The sequence below is a fragment of the Elephas maximus genome, chromosome 6 (genome assembly GCF_024166365.1).
Source record: "Elephas maximus indicus isolate mEleMax1 chromosome 6, mEleMax1 primary haplotype, whole genome shotgun sequence".
In the NCBI taxonomy this organism is placed as follows: domain Eukaryota; kingdom Metazoa; phylum Chordata; class Mammalia; order Proboscidea; family Elephantidae; genus Elephas; species Elephas maximus.
Genome location: NC_064824.1, coordinates 55,779,842 through 55,794,081, shown reverse-complemented (window position 1 = coordinate 55,794,081; position 14,240 = coordinate 55,779,842). Strand labels below are relative to the sequence as shown.

Sequence of the window (14,240 nt, the reverse complement as noted above, 5' to 3'; positions counted from 1 at the left end):
AAGTCAGAAAAATAATGGGTGTAGGCCTATAAGGAAATAACCCGAGGAAACTATAACACGCACACACAAACAAAACCAAAAAACCAAACCCAGTGTGGTGGAGTTGATTCCGACTACAAACAAACAAAGTCCTGCTTTAGAGGTGGGAGCAGTTGGTATGGAAGGTGCAAGCTCAGAATGAGTGAAATCCAGACTCAAAGCTCTTAGGCCTGGGGCCAAGATCAGGATAATCAGGGGCAGAGGGACAGCTAAAACAGCTGAGTGTGAGCTCCCGCCCTGGACACGACCAAGCAGTTGCCACAGGCAAAGAAAGAACGATTTGGAGAGGCAGAGCAGGGCCTCAGCCAGCTAGGGATGTTCTGGAGGGACCAAATTCCCAAACAGAAGAAAGTAAACTAGAATAGGGAGGATATCCTTAGAGTTTAAATTGAAAACTGTGAGCATGATAAAGAGAGACCTTAAAAAATTTTTTAAAAAGTTACAGGACCAAAAAAATCAATGGGATGAATAGCAGAATAAATTTTTTTTTTTTAAAGTGTATTTCAGAAAAGTGATCTAAATACTCTGAGACACACACACAAAGAGATGGGTTGGGGGGAGATAAAAGAACAATTTGGAGACTCAAGACTAGACTCAAGAGTGATAACATTTAATCACTCAGAGTTGAAGAAGATAAGCAGAAGAAAAAATAATAATGAAAATTTTCCAGAGCTGAAAGTAAACTACTTAAAATGGGTCAATAAGTGAATAAAATGAATGAAACAAATAAATCATATTTAGATCCAACCAATCAAAATTTCTAGGTTTCAAGGATAAAAGAAAAGACTGTAAATGTTTCTACAGAGAACAAACTGCCTGCAAAGGAATGAGAATCAGTTCAGCATCAGACCTCTTATCAACTAAGCAGTGGCTACAGCAATAGCTCCCAATTTGTGGACAAAAATTATGATTCAAATATGAAGGCAAAACAAAGGCATTTTAAGACATACCAGAATTCAAAGAGTTTAACACCTAGAGATCTGTCTTAAACAATTTTTAAGGAAGTATCTGCAACAAATAGGATAGAGGTTTAAGACGTAAGAAACAACACTAAGCAAATTATCCAGGAAAATTGAAGATTAAGTCTAAATAAATTCCATATGATATCAACATCAGAGGGCTGAGATGCTGAAGTCAGACTGTACTAATTATTTTTCTTAAGGATAAGACGTAGATACAGATTAAATGCAGGTGCCAAAATAAAAATACTTAAGTTTTGTGCTAATAATTTAGGAAAAATCAATACAAGAATAGAAATAGCATGCATAACTTCTAAAGAAATTGAGGGGGTGGGGAAGGAATAAAGAAATCTTTATTGATTCCATACCAGAAAGGAGAAAGATGAAATAAAACAAAAGGAAACAAAGAGAAAACAAGTCCAAAATAGTAAAGTAACAAAAATAAATGGATTAAATTTTCCTAGAAAAAGCAAAAGTTATGTTTTAATTTTATAAAATACTACATAGAGTACACAAAAAATAAAATACAGAATAAAATATGAGAGAGTTCAAAACAAAGTTTTAAAAAGAACAAAAAAGGGAAATTTCAAATTGAGAAAAAGAATGCACCAAGAACATTGACTGTTCATGACTTTCATATACCTAAAAACTCAGCTTCAAAATACATGAAATACAAACTGGCAGCAATAGGAAGAAAAACTAAAACTAACTATATACCATACCTCAGAAATTGACAGATCTGGAAAACAAAAAAAAACTAACAATATTTTAATAATGTCCTTCTTCCCCTTTGTATTCACGCCCCTTTGTACTGTATTCTGTATTCACACCCCTTTATACTGTGACTTTGTCGTTCCTCCTGGGAAGAGTTGAATCTATTGCCCCATCCCTTGAATCTGGGGCTGGCCTTCCAACTGCTTTGATCACAGAATGTGGTAGATGTGACTGTGTAACATCTATGGCTAAACCTTAAGAGGACTTGCAACTTCTTTTTAGGAGCCCTGAGGCCACTATGCTTTGAAGAAACTGAGATTAAAAGATGCCATGGAGAACAAGGCCCTGCGAAACCGTAATTCCAGCTGAGACCTCAGACACCTATGACAAGCCATCTTAAAAGTCCCTCCTGATCAAGTCACCTGCTGACTGCAGCCACCTGAGTGAGCCCAAGGAAGATCAGCAGGAGAGCCTCCTTGCTGGGCTAGAATTGTGAGAAATAAAAAATCGTTACTGTTTAAACCTCTGAGATTTGGGGTGGCTTGTTATGCAATGGACAATACTAAACGATATGATCATAAAGGCAGGAGAGAGGGGTAAGAAAAATAATTTAACTTATGTTATTTTTAAGTGTTATAGGGTTAAAAAACTTAAATTCTATATAATGAATTATTTTATAATGGTATCATTTACTATACTTACAAAAGATGTCACTTTGAGAACTAAGGTGAGCCTGACCCAAGCCATGGAATTTTCAATTGCATGTGAAAGCTGGATAATGAATAAGGAAGACCAAAGAAGAACTGATGCCTTTGAATTATGGTGTTGGCGAAGAATACGGAATATACCAAGAACTCTTGGACGAACAAACAAATCTGTCTTGGAAGAAGTACAGCCAGAATGCTCCTTATAAGTGAGGACGGTGAGACTTCGTCTCACATAACTTGGACCAGTCCCTGGAAAAGGACATCATGCTTGGTAAAGCAGAGTCAGTGAAAGAGGGGAAGACCCTCAATGGGATGGATTGACACAGTGCCTGAAACTATGGGCTTAAGCAGAGCAATCGTGAGGATGGTGCAGGACTGGGCAGTGTTTTGTTCTGTTGTACACAGGATCACTAAGAGTCGGAACCAATTCAACAGCACCTGACAACAACAACAATTTACGTTACTGATCTCCTACTTATTCTGTACCACACTATCAACCAGGTGTTACTGAAGGTGTAAGGATGAATAAGAACTGGACCTCCAATCCAGTTTACAATCTAAAAGGGAAGACAAGACAAATTAACCAACAATAAAGTGCAGCTTGAGATAAACAAGAAACTAAGAGCTCAAATACAGATGGCAGGTGCTTAAAAAAGTGTTCCAACAAGCATGCTTAAATGCAGAAACTATTCCAGGTGGAGCTGAAGGACCCATGTGGGGAAAAGGCACCCAAATGTATTACTTACTTTTATTAACATTTTTTTTATTTCAAAATTTGTTTTAGGCTCAATAGATTTCTAAAAACCTCCCTAGACTTTTGTTTTTATATCTTTGCAATCAAGGGTATGGTAAGCCATATCAAACCTCAAGCTGTTTGAATAAAAGATTTGTTTTTATCATTAGCTTTTCATAACAAATGCCTGTGTTAACAAAGATTAAAGACTAATGAAATCACTAGCACAGCACATATGGGGATTTGGAAATACGGTAATTTAGATATGAATTACTAGAGGCAATAAAAATAAAGTAAAAGTTGTTTAATTAAGGACTTACACATTTAGTAATATTTATAAGGTCTATTAAAAATAAGAAAAGTATACAATTTGGTAACATTCTGCTATCCATGCAGTCACTGTCTTTTTAGCTCATTATATTGCTTTTTCTTTCTACGTGGACTAGCTAAATGATTTTTCAGTGTCTTGGGATTTACACAGGTGGTCTGGCAGATAAAAACCTAGAAGTTTTGCATTAGACTTCGATTTAAATTATAAATTAATTCATTTCTAATTTTAAAGATTCTATTTTAAATTTCTCAAAGTGTGTTCCAAGGACCACCGCTAACCAAACCAAACCCATTGCGGTTAAGCTGATTCCAACTCATAGCAGTCCTACGAGACAGAGTAGAACTGCTCCACTGGGTTTCCGAAGAGTGGCTGGTAGATTCGAACTGCAGACCTTTTTGTTAGCTGAGATCTTAACCACTGCACCACGAAGGCTCCTAGGACCCCAAGAGTAAGATTTCTATCATTGGTAAACCTGGGATATGCTACAGAGTGTGTTTCCTTGGGAAGATTCTTTACAACCTTTTTATTTAAAGTGTGATTTATGGATCAGCTGCACTGGCAGCACTTTGAAGAAATGCAGAATCTCAGGCCCCACCCCAGACCTACCGAATCAAAGCCTTCATGTTAATAAGATCCCTATGTTAAGTGTGCACCTTCAAGCTTGAGCAGCTTTGGTGTGTAACACTGTAAAGGCTGAACATCCTGTACAAAATGAACTTGTTCAATCTCATCTAACCCAACATTTCTCACACCTAATAGACCACAGACCTCCTCGTTTTTTGAGGACTACCTATTAACATTCTGAGGAACATATTTTGGGAAATCCTGCAATATGATAATCAATATCATGAATGAGCAAATATAGCTAGAAAAACATATTGTTCCATCTTGCAAAATTAAAATTTGGCTTTCCCCTGTCTTTCCAATGATATCAGCATATTAAAAAATAAATATTAAATTCTTTTCAGAAAATGGCATAGAAAAATTTAAGCTCTTTTTAATAAAGATTCCTGCCAACAAAATCAAGCATAAAATTGTATTTTGGTTGTAAGTTTCTTGGAAAACTTAAGTTTCTAAATGAAAGAATAAATTATTTTCTAGAAAAAGAATCCTCCTCCAGGCCACGTGTAAATTTTATTTTTTTCACGTTTGTCTCACGAACATTTATGTGGAAACAGACTAGGTATATGGTGTACGTTGGTACTTTGGTTGGACATATCAAATCCCCATTTGGGATATATAACACTTCATATAAAACATGTCCACTTTAGGACAGATGTTAAATCTATATGGTGCCTTATTGAGAACACAAGTAAAGAAGAGCTGAAGTTTTCAAATGGGGTATCATCCAAATCATTGATTTTAATGCTGAATTAGGCAAGGATGCATCTAATAATTTTCAATTTCTTAAGCAGTTCTTCAGAATAAAAGGGACAACCCTAGATAAAAGAAATAACAAAAAATAAAGCACTGCAGATTAACAATTATAACAACAATCTTTCTTTCTGACCTCTGTCTTCAGCAAGTTAAAGCTGAAGGAATGATAGTTATCTTTCAGTCTCCTTCATTCGGCCTAGATTCTAAATACTTAATACCATATTTTGTTTTCAAAGAGCCCAACACATTTTCACACTCAATATCTCCAAACAGCTTTCTTAAGAAAGTACAAGAAAAACTAACAACCATTACATAGCTTCTAGGATTTTGTTGTTCACAGACAGACCATGTAAGGACTGTAGTGTAATTTTCTACTCACTTTCCTGTATCCTCCAACCATTCACTGCAAGTTCAGCAAGGGAAGGCACTGTTTTCATCTGGCTGCACTCTCGGCATCTAAACAAGTGCTTAAAATACAGTAGGTGTTCAATGAAATATTTATTCAATGAAAGGATGAACAAACTGAGGGGAAAGAATGATAACGTATCTGTGTTTTCATTCAGAAAATATTTATATGCTAGGCAGTTTCAGGACCATCAAGAAGCTGAAGGATTTCACGGTCTCGCAGGAAAAACAGGAATAAAGACAGTGTGATAAATGCAATACTGAATACATACAGGACACGCCGCAGCAGAAGTGAGATGAGTTCTGCATAGGGAAGGACAGTCTTCAGGAAAGGTGAGTTACTACAAAGGCATAAAGGTGTACAACAGCACAAGGTGTTTAAAGAATGTCAACGGTCTAACTGGGTTGAGGGAATGGGGAAAAGGAGAAAAAGAGGGAGAAAAATGTAGAGATGAGAACACAAAACCATGAAGGCAGGGAGAGAGATGGACTTTAAGAATTGCCTATGATGATGGTAAAAGTTGAGGCAAAGAGTTAAACTGAATTGGGTACCCCTGCCCTAAGGAGCCCTGGTGGTACAAGGGTTAAGCACTGGGCTGCTAATGGAAAAGTCAGTGGTTCAAACTCACCCAGTGGTTCCGTGGACGAAAAGACCTGGTGGTCTGCTCCCATGAAAGATTTCAACCTAGGAAAGAAACCCTATGGGGCAGTTGTGTAGGGTCGCTTTGAGTCAGAATTGACTCGAGGGCACACAACAACAAACAAGAATTACTGCCCTAGTAAATGTGGTAAAATGACCTAGAGTTAGATGACATTGATAAGGAGAAGTACAAGAGAATAAATAGCTAGATGGTTTCAACTTTAAGAGAGGACAGAAAAATACTGGGAGAACATCTGGAAAGGCCAGTGAGGACGTAGGAAGCAAATGTGAAAAAAAGAACTTTTTTTTTTTTTTTTTTAAAGAAGGCTTCAAAAAGAATGAATCATCCAAAATCTGTAAAAGAAAACATTTATTCTTCTATCTTTTATGTGACAAGCCCCTGGGGGATACAATGATGAATACAATCCTAGGAAACCTTGTCCTTCATTGTCCAGGAGGAACAATAAAGAAGACAACAAATAAGTCCTCAAAATCATCACCCTTTTTGCTTCATTATAGGAAGCATCCAGACACAACAGGGAGCTGCTCCTCCAAGGCTGGAGAAAAAGAAAACAAGGCTGTCCCTGGGAGAAGTAAATCAGAAAAGTCAATAAAATAAAGATAGCATTGCAGATAGGTAAAAATAAACCAAGAATCAGTAAATGTATCCCCTGCAAGAGCTCTAATAAGCTATTTAAAATATACATATATATATATGTATAATCTAGGAAACAACTATAATATCCAGAACAGATAGCAAAGTGATTATGATCCATCAGGCATAATTATGGTCAGAACCAGAGATGGGGACAGTTAGTATGAAGCATAGGAAAAGAAAACCCAGATACTGGCCCTGTCCAGGGAAGTCAGAAGATCTAGAAAGATCTTCACTCAAAGGGACAGAGATGAGTCTGAGATGAACTCTCTCTCTCTTTGACAAAATTCTAGGCTCACCAATGCATTAGTTACCTTGATCCCAGAAGGGGAACCTTATTTGGCACACTCAAATATTTTGACTATTAGGAAGCAGTCCTCCCTTCCCATTGTGAATCAATAAATAGCATTCTGGTTTTATTTATTATATATATTCTTTTATATATTATATATATTATATATATTCCTAGAACTGCAAAACTGAGGACAGGTTCAGAATCACAGTGACTTCAAAGTTCTGTGATGTGATTTTGGGGAGGCCTTATCTGTATTAAGGAGTCCTGGTAGTGCAGTGGTTAAGCACTCAGCTGCTAAATGAAAGGTAGGAAGTTTAAGCCCACCAGCCACTCTGCAGGGGAAAGATGTGGCAGTCCCGTACGGCCTTGGAAGCCCTGTTGGACAGTTCTACTCTGTCCTATAGGGTCATTATGAGTTGGAAGTGACTTGACAGCAATGGGTTTGGTTTTCAGTTTGGTTTTCGTCTGTATCACTAGGAGTCCCTAGGTGTCAGAAACAGTTGAGCACTTGGCTACTAACCAAAAGGTTGGTGGTTCAAATCCGCCCAAAGGTGCCTTAGAATGGCCTGATGATCTACTTCCAAAAGGTCACAGCACTGAAAGTTTTTTGTGCAGTTATACTCTGAAACACATGGGGTCACCATGAGTCAGAATCAACTCAATGGCAACTGGTTTTTTTTGTCTGTCTGTCTATCTGTACCACTAGCTGTATTCCTCAGACAATCAATCCAGCTGGGTGGTTACCCATTCCAATTGGAAACAATCTTTTTTTTTTTTTTAATTTAGAAATATAAGAAAGACCTAACATGAAACCTATACGAATGAAAAGATCAGTCACCACAAGTTACGTATGTTTATTAGTCATGCTAGAATATGATGAATACAGACAACTACATACCTACAGAAAACTGTGTGAGGCTACATATGACTGAATAAGCGCTCCATGCACACAGGCACATCACAGCTTGACAATCAGAATCTGTTCTCACTGAGTTACCTAAGAATATTTTATCTGCCAACTGTTCCTCAAATCTTACTTATCATATCTGTGCTATTGTTGTGGTCGTACACTGTGTTGCGACTATGTGTGTTAGTTAAACTCTACGCTTTGAATATTCCCTAGTCTAAGTCAACAGTTTTAGAACCACATCTTAATTCTGGGATATCATTTACGTCTAATAATTTGTTAAAAACTTTTGCTGTCATAAAACAATCCACTTAAGTTCCATCTAAAGTGCAAAAAATGAATTTCAAAACCAAGAACCAGGATAACATAGTACAGGATTCCATAAATAGTATCTATACAGCACCAAGGCAATTATCCCTATTTTACACATTTTTAAAATAAAACTTGTCCTCATTAAAATAAACAGGGCTTTCTGTCTGGTCTCATCAACCCAAAAACACAGATACACACAAAGATGATATATAACAATGTAGAACTGCCTTCAAATTTGTAATAACCAACCAGAATCACTTCTCTGCAGACAAGGTATATTACTGCATTTTTTTAAAAACTGAAATATAATTCATACCGTGCCAGTTTTAATAGCTTTAATACTACTCATTTTTATGACTATATATGTTTTCATCAAAGATTTCTTTTTAACATCCAAGGAGACCAATTCAGAGTGGAATATCTTGTGTTTGTGTGTGGAACTGTCAGGTGAAATATTTTCTGTACGACAGCTCGTACCAAAAAAAAATTACAAAACAGAAATGTATTATTTTGAATATGTCTTTCTAACTGGTCTCTCTCTCTGATAAATAAAATTCATCACTGCTTTCCAGGGAAAAATTCAGTCAAGTGACACAGTTAACTGAGCAAATGTTATTCTTTAGAAATACTGGTAAATTATAGCATTCAAATAAAAGTGTGTGTCTCAAATTAACCCAAAGCATGCTTTTCATCAACATAATACAATATGTATAAAATAAAGTTGACCTAAAGGATTTGGAAAAGGATCTGTGAGGACTGGTAGGTAACAGAGTAAGAGAGGACTCCAACAAGGGTTTTGCAGACCTTTGCATGTCCTCTCTTGCCTACATCTCTGCAGGGCTCCTTCCTCACACCACTCAGGCTCATGGAGACCTTCCCTGACTACCTTTGTGATGTTTTGGAACAGGATTTGAGCTGGACTTTGAAGGACTAAGAATGGTGGGGTATCAGTGAAAGCAGATACAGAAGTATACAACACTAAAGAAATCAGAGGCAAAAGTTTCGTGGAAAATTGGAGGGGTTCCCTGTGCATCTGCTTGTCCCGAGACAGTGGGCATTCTTGCACTCTTCTCACAGCTGAGGCCTTCGACCGGCCACCTGAAGCTGAGGAAGTATAACCAACCCCTCCATCCTGTCCCTCTCAGAGCTTCAGTCCCACTCTTTCTACTGCCTTCTGAGCACAGCCTCTTTGGCTCCCATCATTTCAAATCCAAAAACAAGTATAAAATCAAGTTCACTACCTCATTTCTTCCTTCTATACACACACACTTTACAAAGTTATCTTGAGAATTATAAGCAGCAACATCTGTAAGTGTCTCATCCTTAAGAAGCATTCCTTGATGTGTTTTGCAATTCTTTTTTTTCAGATGACTCACTCCTCTAGACCAATCAATCTAGTTAAAGTCTTAACAACACACAATGTTCCTATTTACCCACTTGTACCTGCTCTTTAAAATGCTCCCTCATCTATTTAGATTTAAGTTTAGCGAGACCAAGATCCTTGTCTTATATGTATTTTCTACAGTGTCATAGACGTCCTGGGACATTTAATAAAATGCTTGCTGACAGAACTGGTTTTACTATGCTGGGAGTTGAAAACAGAAACTGGCACTACACTGCTGCGCTTAATGAAAAATGTTTAACATATTAGGCTGCTCATATTCAAAGAACCACTGAACAACCTGCTTCCTTAAAGAAGCCTTTTGTTCATTAGTTGGCACTAAAAATGTCAGAAAGAATCAGATTTCATTTTCAATCTTCTTAGGTAACTTGTTTCTTTTTGGTGAGAGTTTTGAGTTTCTCAAAGGAAGAACTTAGGAAAATAACCACAAGTCCAGGAAGCTACATTCCATTAACAGGAGATAAAAATGTGGTCACACTGGAATTTCTAAATTCTCAGCTGAAGACCTAGTGTATAACTAATGTTTACATGAACTCATAAATCAGAGCTATAATGGCAGCAATATTCTAAAAATCTGTTGTCAAAGTCTTGGTTATGTCTGAATATACCGAAACATCACCAAACCAAACTTGTTGCTATCGAGTTGATTCCGACTCACACCAATTCAGATTAAATGGGCAAGAAAATGAAACAAAATTCTGTACCTATTGAGACTGGTGGAATCCCTGAATCTATCACTCTCAGAAAACTTTTAAACCACGACCTGGAATTATCCCCTGAAGCCATCTTTAAACTACTCTTTGGCTAAATTAGTAAATAATGTTTGCCATGACCTTTGTGTTCTTTTAAAGGTAAAGGTATCTATATGAGATCAAACTGCCAACAGTAACTCTAAAGCACAGATAAGAAATCTAGGGGGTAGTGAGTATAAGTCAGTGGTGGTAAAACAATATGAGTATAGATAGTTGGAATGGTGACATAACATGAAGAATGTAACCAATGTTATTGAATTGTACATGTAAACACTGATGAATGATGGGGGCATGTTCTGCTACGTATATCTTCACGAAGTTAAAAAGAAAATGAAAAGACTGGACTATTTATATTCTATACTTTAAAGACACTTTTTATTGCTGCTAATAAATTTTTTTTTTTTTAATAAAAAATACAGGTATCTGCACCCTGCTTTAATGAATAAGATTAAAAGCAGCATGTGGTGATTCCAAAACAGTGTGGTAAAATATCTCAAGGTATTTGAAGTGCAAAGATAACTTCAGTCTATCAAATTGAACTGATCACAAATTCATAACTCATCAGAATCTAAAATAAGTATTTTGAGTTTATAATACTGTGAAGTTCTATGGATTCATTTTCATGTCACTTTAATTCGTGGGGGGGGGGAACCTTGCCTTTATTAATCTGAAGATCATAAACTGTGATTTGAAGTTCACTGATGGGCTGATAGGAGATATTCATATTTCTCCTAGATAATGAAGAGCATATTATCAACTACCTGAATAATTCCGTCTGGAAGGTGGAACATTTACCAACAAAGTATGGTATTAAAAACAGAGTATAAATAAGTAATGATCGATAAATATTTAGAACCCCTGGCAGTCCAAAGAATGAGAACACATGTTACAAGGCTTTCCACAGCCACTCCAGAATCTCTCTACAATTAAGGTAATGACGTGAACATAAAATTTTGATGCCTATTCAGCCTACTAGAATTATAAAGTCTGTATTAAAAGTACTATCTGTCCACAGGAGAGTATGTATGTTCGTAACTCTTAAGAATTACAGCAATATATATAATTTTGAACATCAGAGGTACCATGATAAATAAGGGACATTTAGCTTAATGTTTGGTGAAGATGGAGCAAGCTGGCTCTTTGATGGGGTAGAGTAAGAAACTGAAAAGGCAATCTGCTCATTTTATAGCCCAGAAAGTCTCTCTTCTTTCTGAGTAACTACTACTACTGCTACCACTACTTTGAGAGCAGCTTGATCTTTCAATACTAATTTTCTAACAATATATCAATTATAAACTATTACCAAACACATGCTGGAATTGTCAGTGGGAATTAGGAACTGGTGGGACATGCAGTGGTTTCTACCTTTCTTCATGGACATTTCTACTGTTGATGTTTTACAGGGAATTTCTAGGGGATAAAATGCTCTTTGAGTGGGAAAGACTGGATGTACCTAGTAAAGGAAAGTGGCACGACCATAATAAGCGGAGATGGAGGAAGTCCACTACTGGAGATGGATCCAAGAATTTTTCAATTGTAGACAGAAGCTCACTATGGAGAGCAATGGGTTCACATCACCCTGCATTCAACCGGCAACAAAGACATTGAGAGCTTTTCTGGTGTTGTAGAACACATTCAGGATATTTCTATGGGTCCCTAAGCCCCAAACATCACTTTTGTGTAATACTAGATATCACTGCTTAATACAATGTATGCCCTCTGCTCTTTTGGTATCTGTGAAACAAAATAACATAAAAATGGGCAAGCCATCAATGTTAACTTCAGTTATCAGATGGTCGCAAAAGAACAGAACAAAATATTAAACTAACCAAGAAGCAGAAAGTCTATGCCTTCATCAAGACCTACAATTCATTCCCCCAAGAACGCAGAGTTTCTCACATAGGAAAAGTTAAGCAGGTGACTAAGCCAGGAAAGCACTGGGTGACACACATCAGAGAGAGTACATAGGATAGTCTCAGGTTGCCATGACTGAGTCCCAGTTTTACAGTCCTCTGTTGCTCTTCACCACTGTGATATTGAAACCAGCTGGCTTTCAACTTACCTTCGACCAACAGCTGCCATAAGCAACTGCTGAAATTACATCATGACACAGCCACTCCATTAGCAGCATAAACTCATCTTTATGCCTTAAGTATGGTCAGTTATTTAGAGGTCCAATGAAAAACACTCGAATCTCTCTCTAGACTTAAATTCATGTATCCTGACTCAGTATGTGATACCAATCACTTGTGAATCAAAATATCTGTACCACTGCAAACTATAACACACAGAGCAAGATGAATTTACAGAATGTGAAAACAACTACCACGATGTGCAGGGCCGGCCACCTTAACTTCAAAGGCAAAAGAAAGAAAAACACAGTCTATGGTTAGAGGGAAAAGGCTTTACACTGACCAGGTGAATCATTCAACCATTTCCCACCCCTTACTTTCTACACTTCTATACTGCTATTCATGAGAGACAGAAAGCAGTAGCAGCAACCTAACAAGAACATGTCCTCTAAAACTGAGTGCAACCATGAAGAATTACCACAAAGTAAATGAGACTGTAAAAAAATACTTAACAGTTCTTTTATCAACCACTTTTGATTTTTTAACCTGAGTCAAAAATGAAATATTTTTGGAAAGTGAATTCTTAGATACGACACCAAAAACTTAGCAACAAAAGACAAAATAGATAAACTAGACATCATCGAAATAAAAAACTTTTGTGCAAAGAACTTCATTAAGACAGTCGAGACAATCCACAGAATGGGAGAAAATATTTGGTAACCATACATCTGATAAGAGTATACTACAGAGAATATATAAAGAACTCCTACTAACACAACAACAAAACAACAAACAACCCAATTAAAAAATGGACAAGGGACTTGAACAGACATTTCGCCAAGCAGATATACAAATCTCCAATAAATACATGAAAAGATGTTCAACATCATTAGTCGTTTGTGAAATGCAAATCAAAACCATCATGAAATACCACTTTATATCCATTAGGATGGTTACCAACAAAAAAATGGAGTATAACAAGTGTTGGTGAAGATGTGAAGAAACGAACCCTCATGCATTGCTGGTGGGTATGTAAAATGATACAGCCACGGTAGTAAAGTTTGACAGTGCCTCATAAAGTTAAACACAGAATGGCTTACGAGCAATTCCACTCCCAAGTATACACCTAAAAAGACTTGAAAGCAGGATTTCAAACAGATACTTGCACACCAATGTTCACTGAAGCATTATTTACAATTGCTAAACGGTGGAAACAACCCAAGTGTTCGTCAACAGAGGAATGGATAAACAAAATGTGGTATATAGATACAATGGAATAGTATTTAGCCATAAAGAGAAATTAATTTCTGATAGATGCTACAACATGGATGAACAATGAAAACATTAAGTGAAGTAAGCTAAACACAAAAGGACAAATATTTTATGATCCCACTTATATGAAATACCCAGAATAGGCAAATGCATAGAGACAAAAGTTTATTAATGGGTATGGCACAAGGGAAGGAGAAAATGGGAGTTATTGCTGAAGGGGTACTGAGTTTCTGTTTTGGGTGATGAAAATTGTGGAAACAGTGGTGATGCTGACTGTAATTAATGTCACTGAACTGTACCCTTAAAAAGAGTTAACATGACTATTTTTTTGTCACATATATTTTATTACAATAAAATCTTTTTAAAAATCAAATATTTTAACCAGCATTTGGCTGGCCCGTCCATCCTAAAAGTATACAAGGGCAAGTTACCTTTACAGGAACTTTTTGGCAACATGCAGGTAAACATTCTAGTCAGAAGGAAAATGGGTAAAGTTCCATTCTAACATTTCTTTCCTATTCTCTTTCAAGTTTTATAATATTCTAATTCACAAAGTTTTACTAAAAGTTTAAAAATAAACAGATATAAGTATAAATTTTGAAGAAATAACTGTGTCAATTCTTGATCAGATTTAAAAATAATCACAAAACAAGTAATATTTAAACACA

The 14,240-nt window shown here is 36.5% G+C and overlaps 1 protein-coding gene across 14 annotated transcripts in view; it reads right to left on the bottom strand.

The window, feature by feature from the left end:
* Positions 1–14,240, bottom strand: part of PKP4 (plakophilin 4) — a 312,885-nt gene that overhangs the window by 229,474 nt on the left and 69,171 nt on the right. For 2 of the 14 annotated variants that reach the window (XM_049888789.1, XM_049888792.1), the window contains exon 1: positions 5,240–6,523. The exons of 7 other annotated variants lie outside the window; for them this stretch is intronic. In XM_049888789.1, the coding sequence (XP_049744746.1) occupies positions 5,240–5,297 (58 nt within the window). In that variant the 5' untranslated portion in view covers positions 5,298–6,523. Of the gene's footprint in view, positions 1–5,239; positions 6,525–14,240 lie in introns of those variants that run through there. 5 more of the 14 variants (XM_049888801.1, XM_049888790.1, XM_049888802.1 and 2 more) reach the window with 3 other exon arrangements.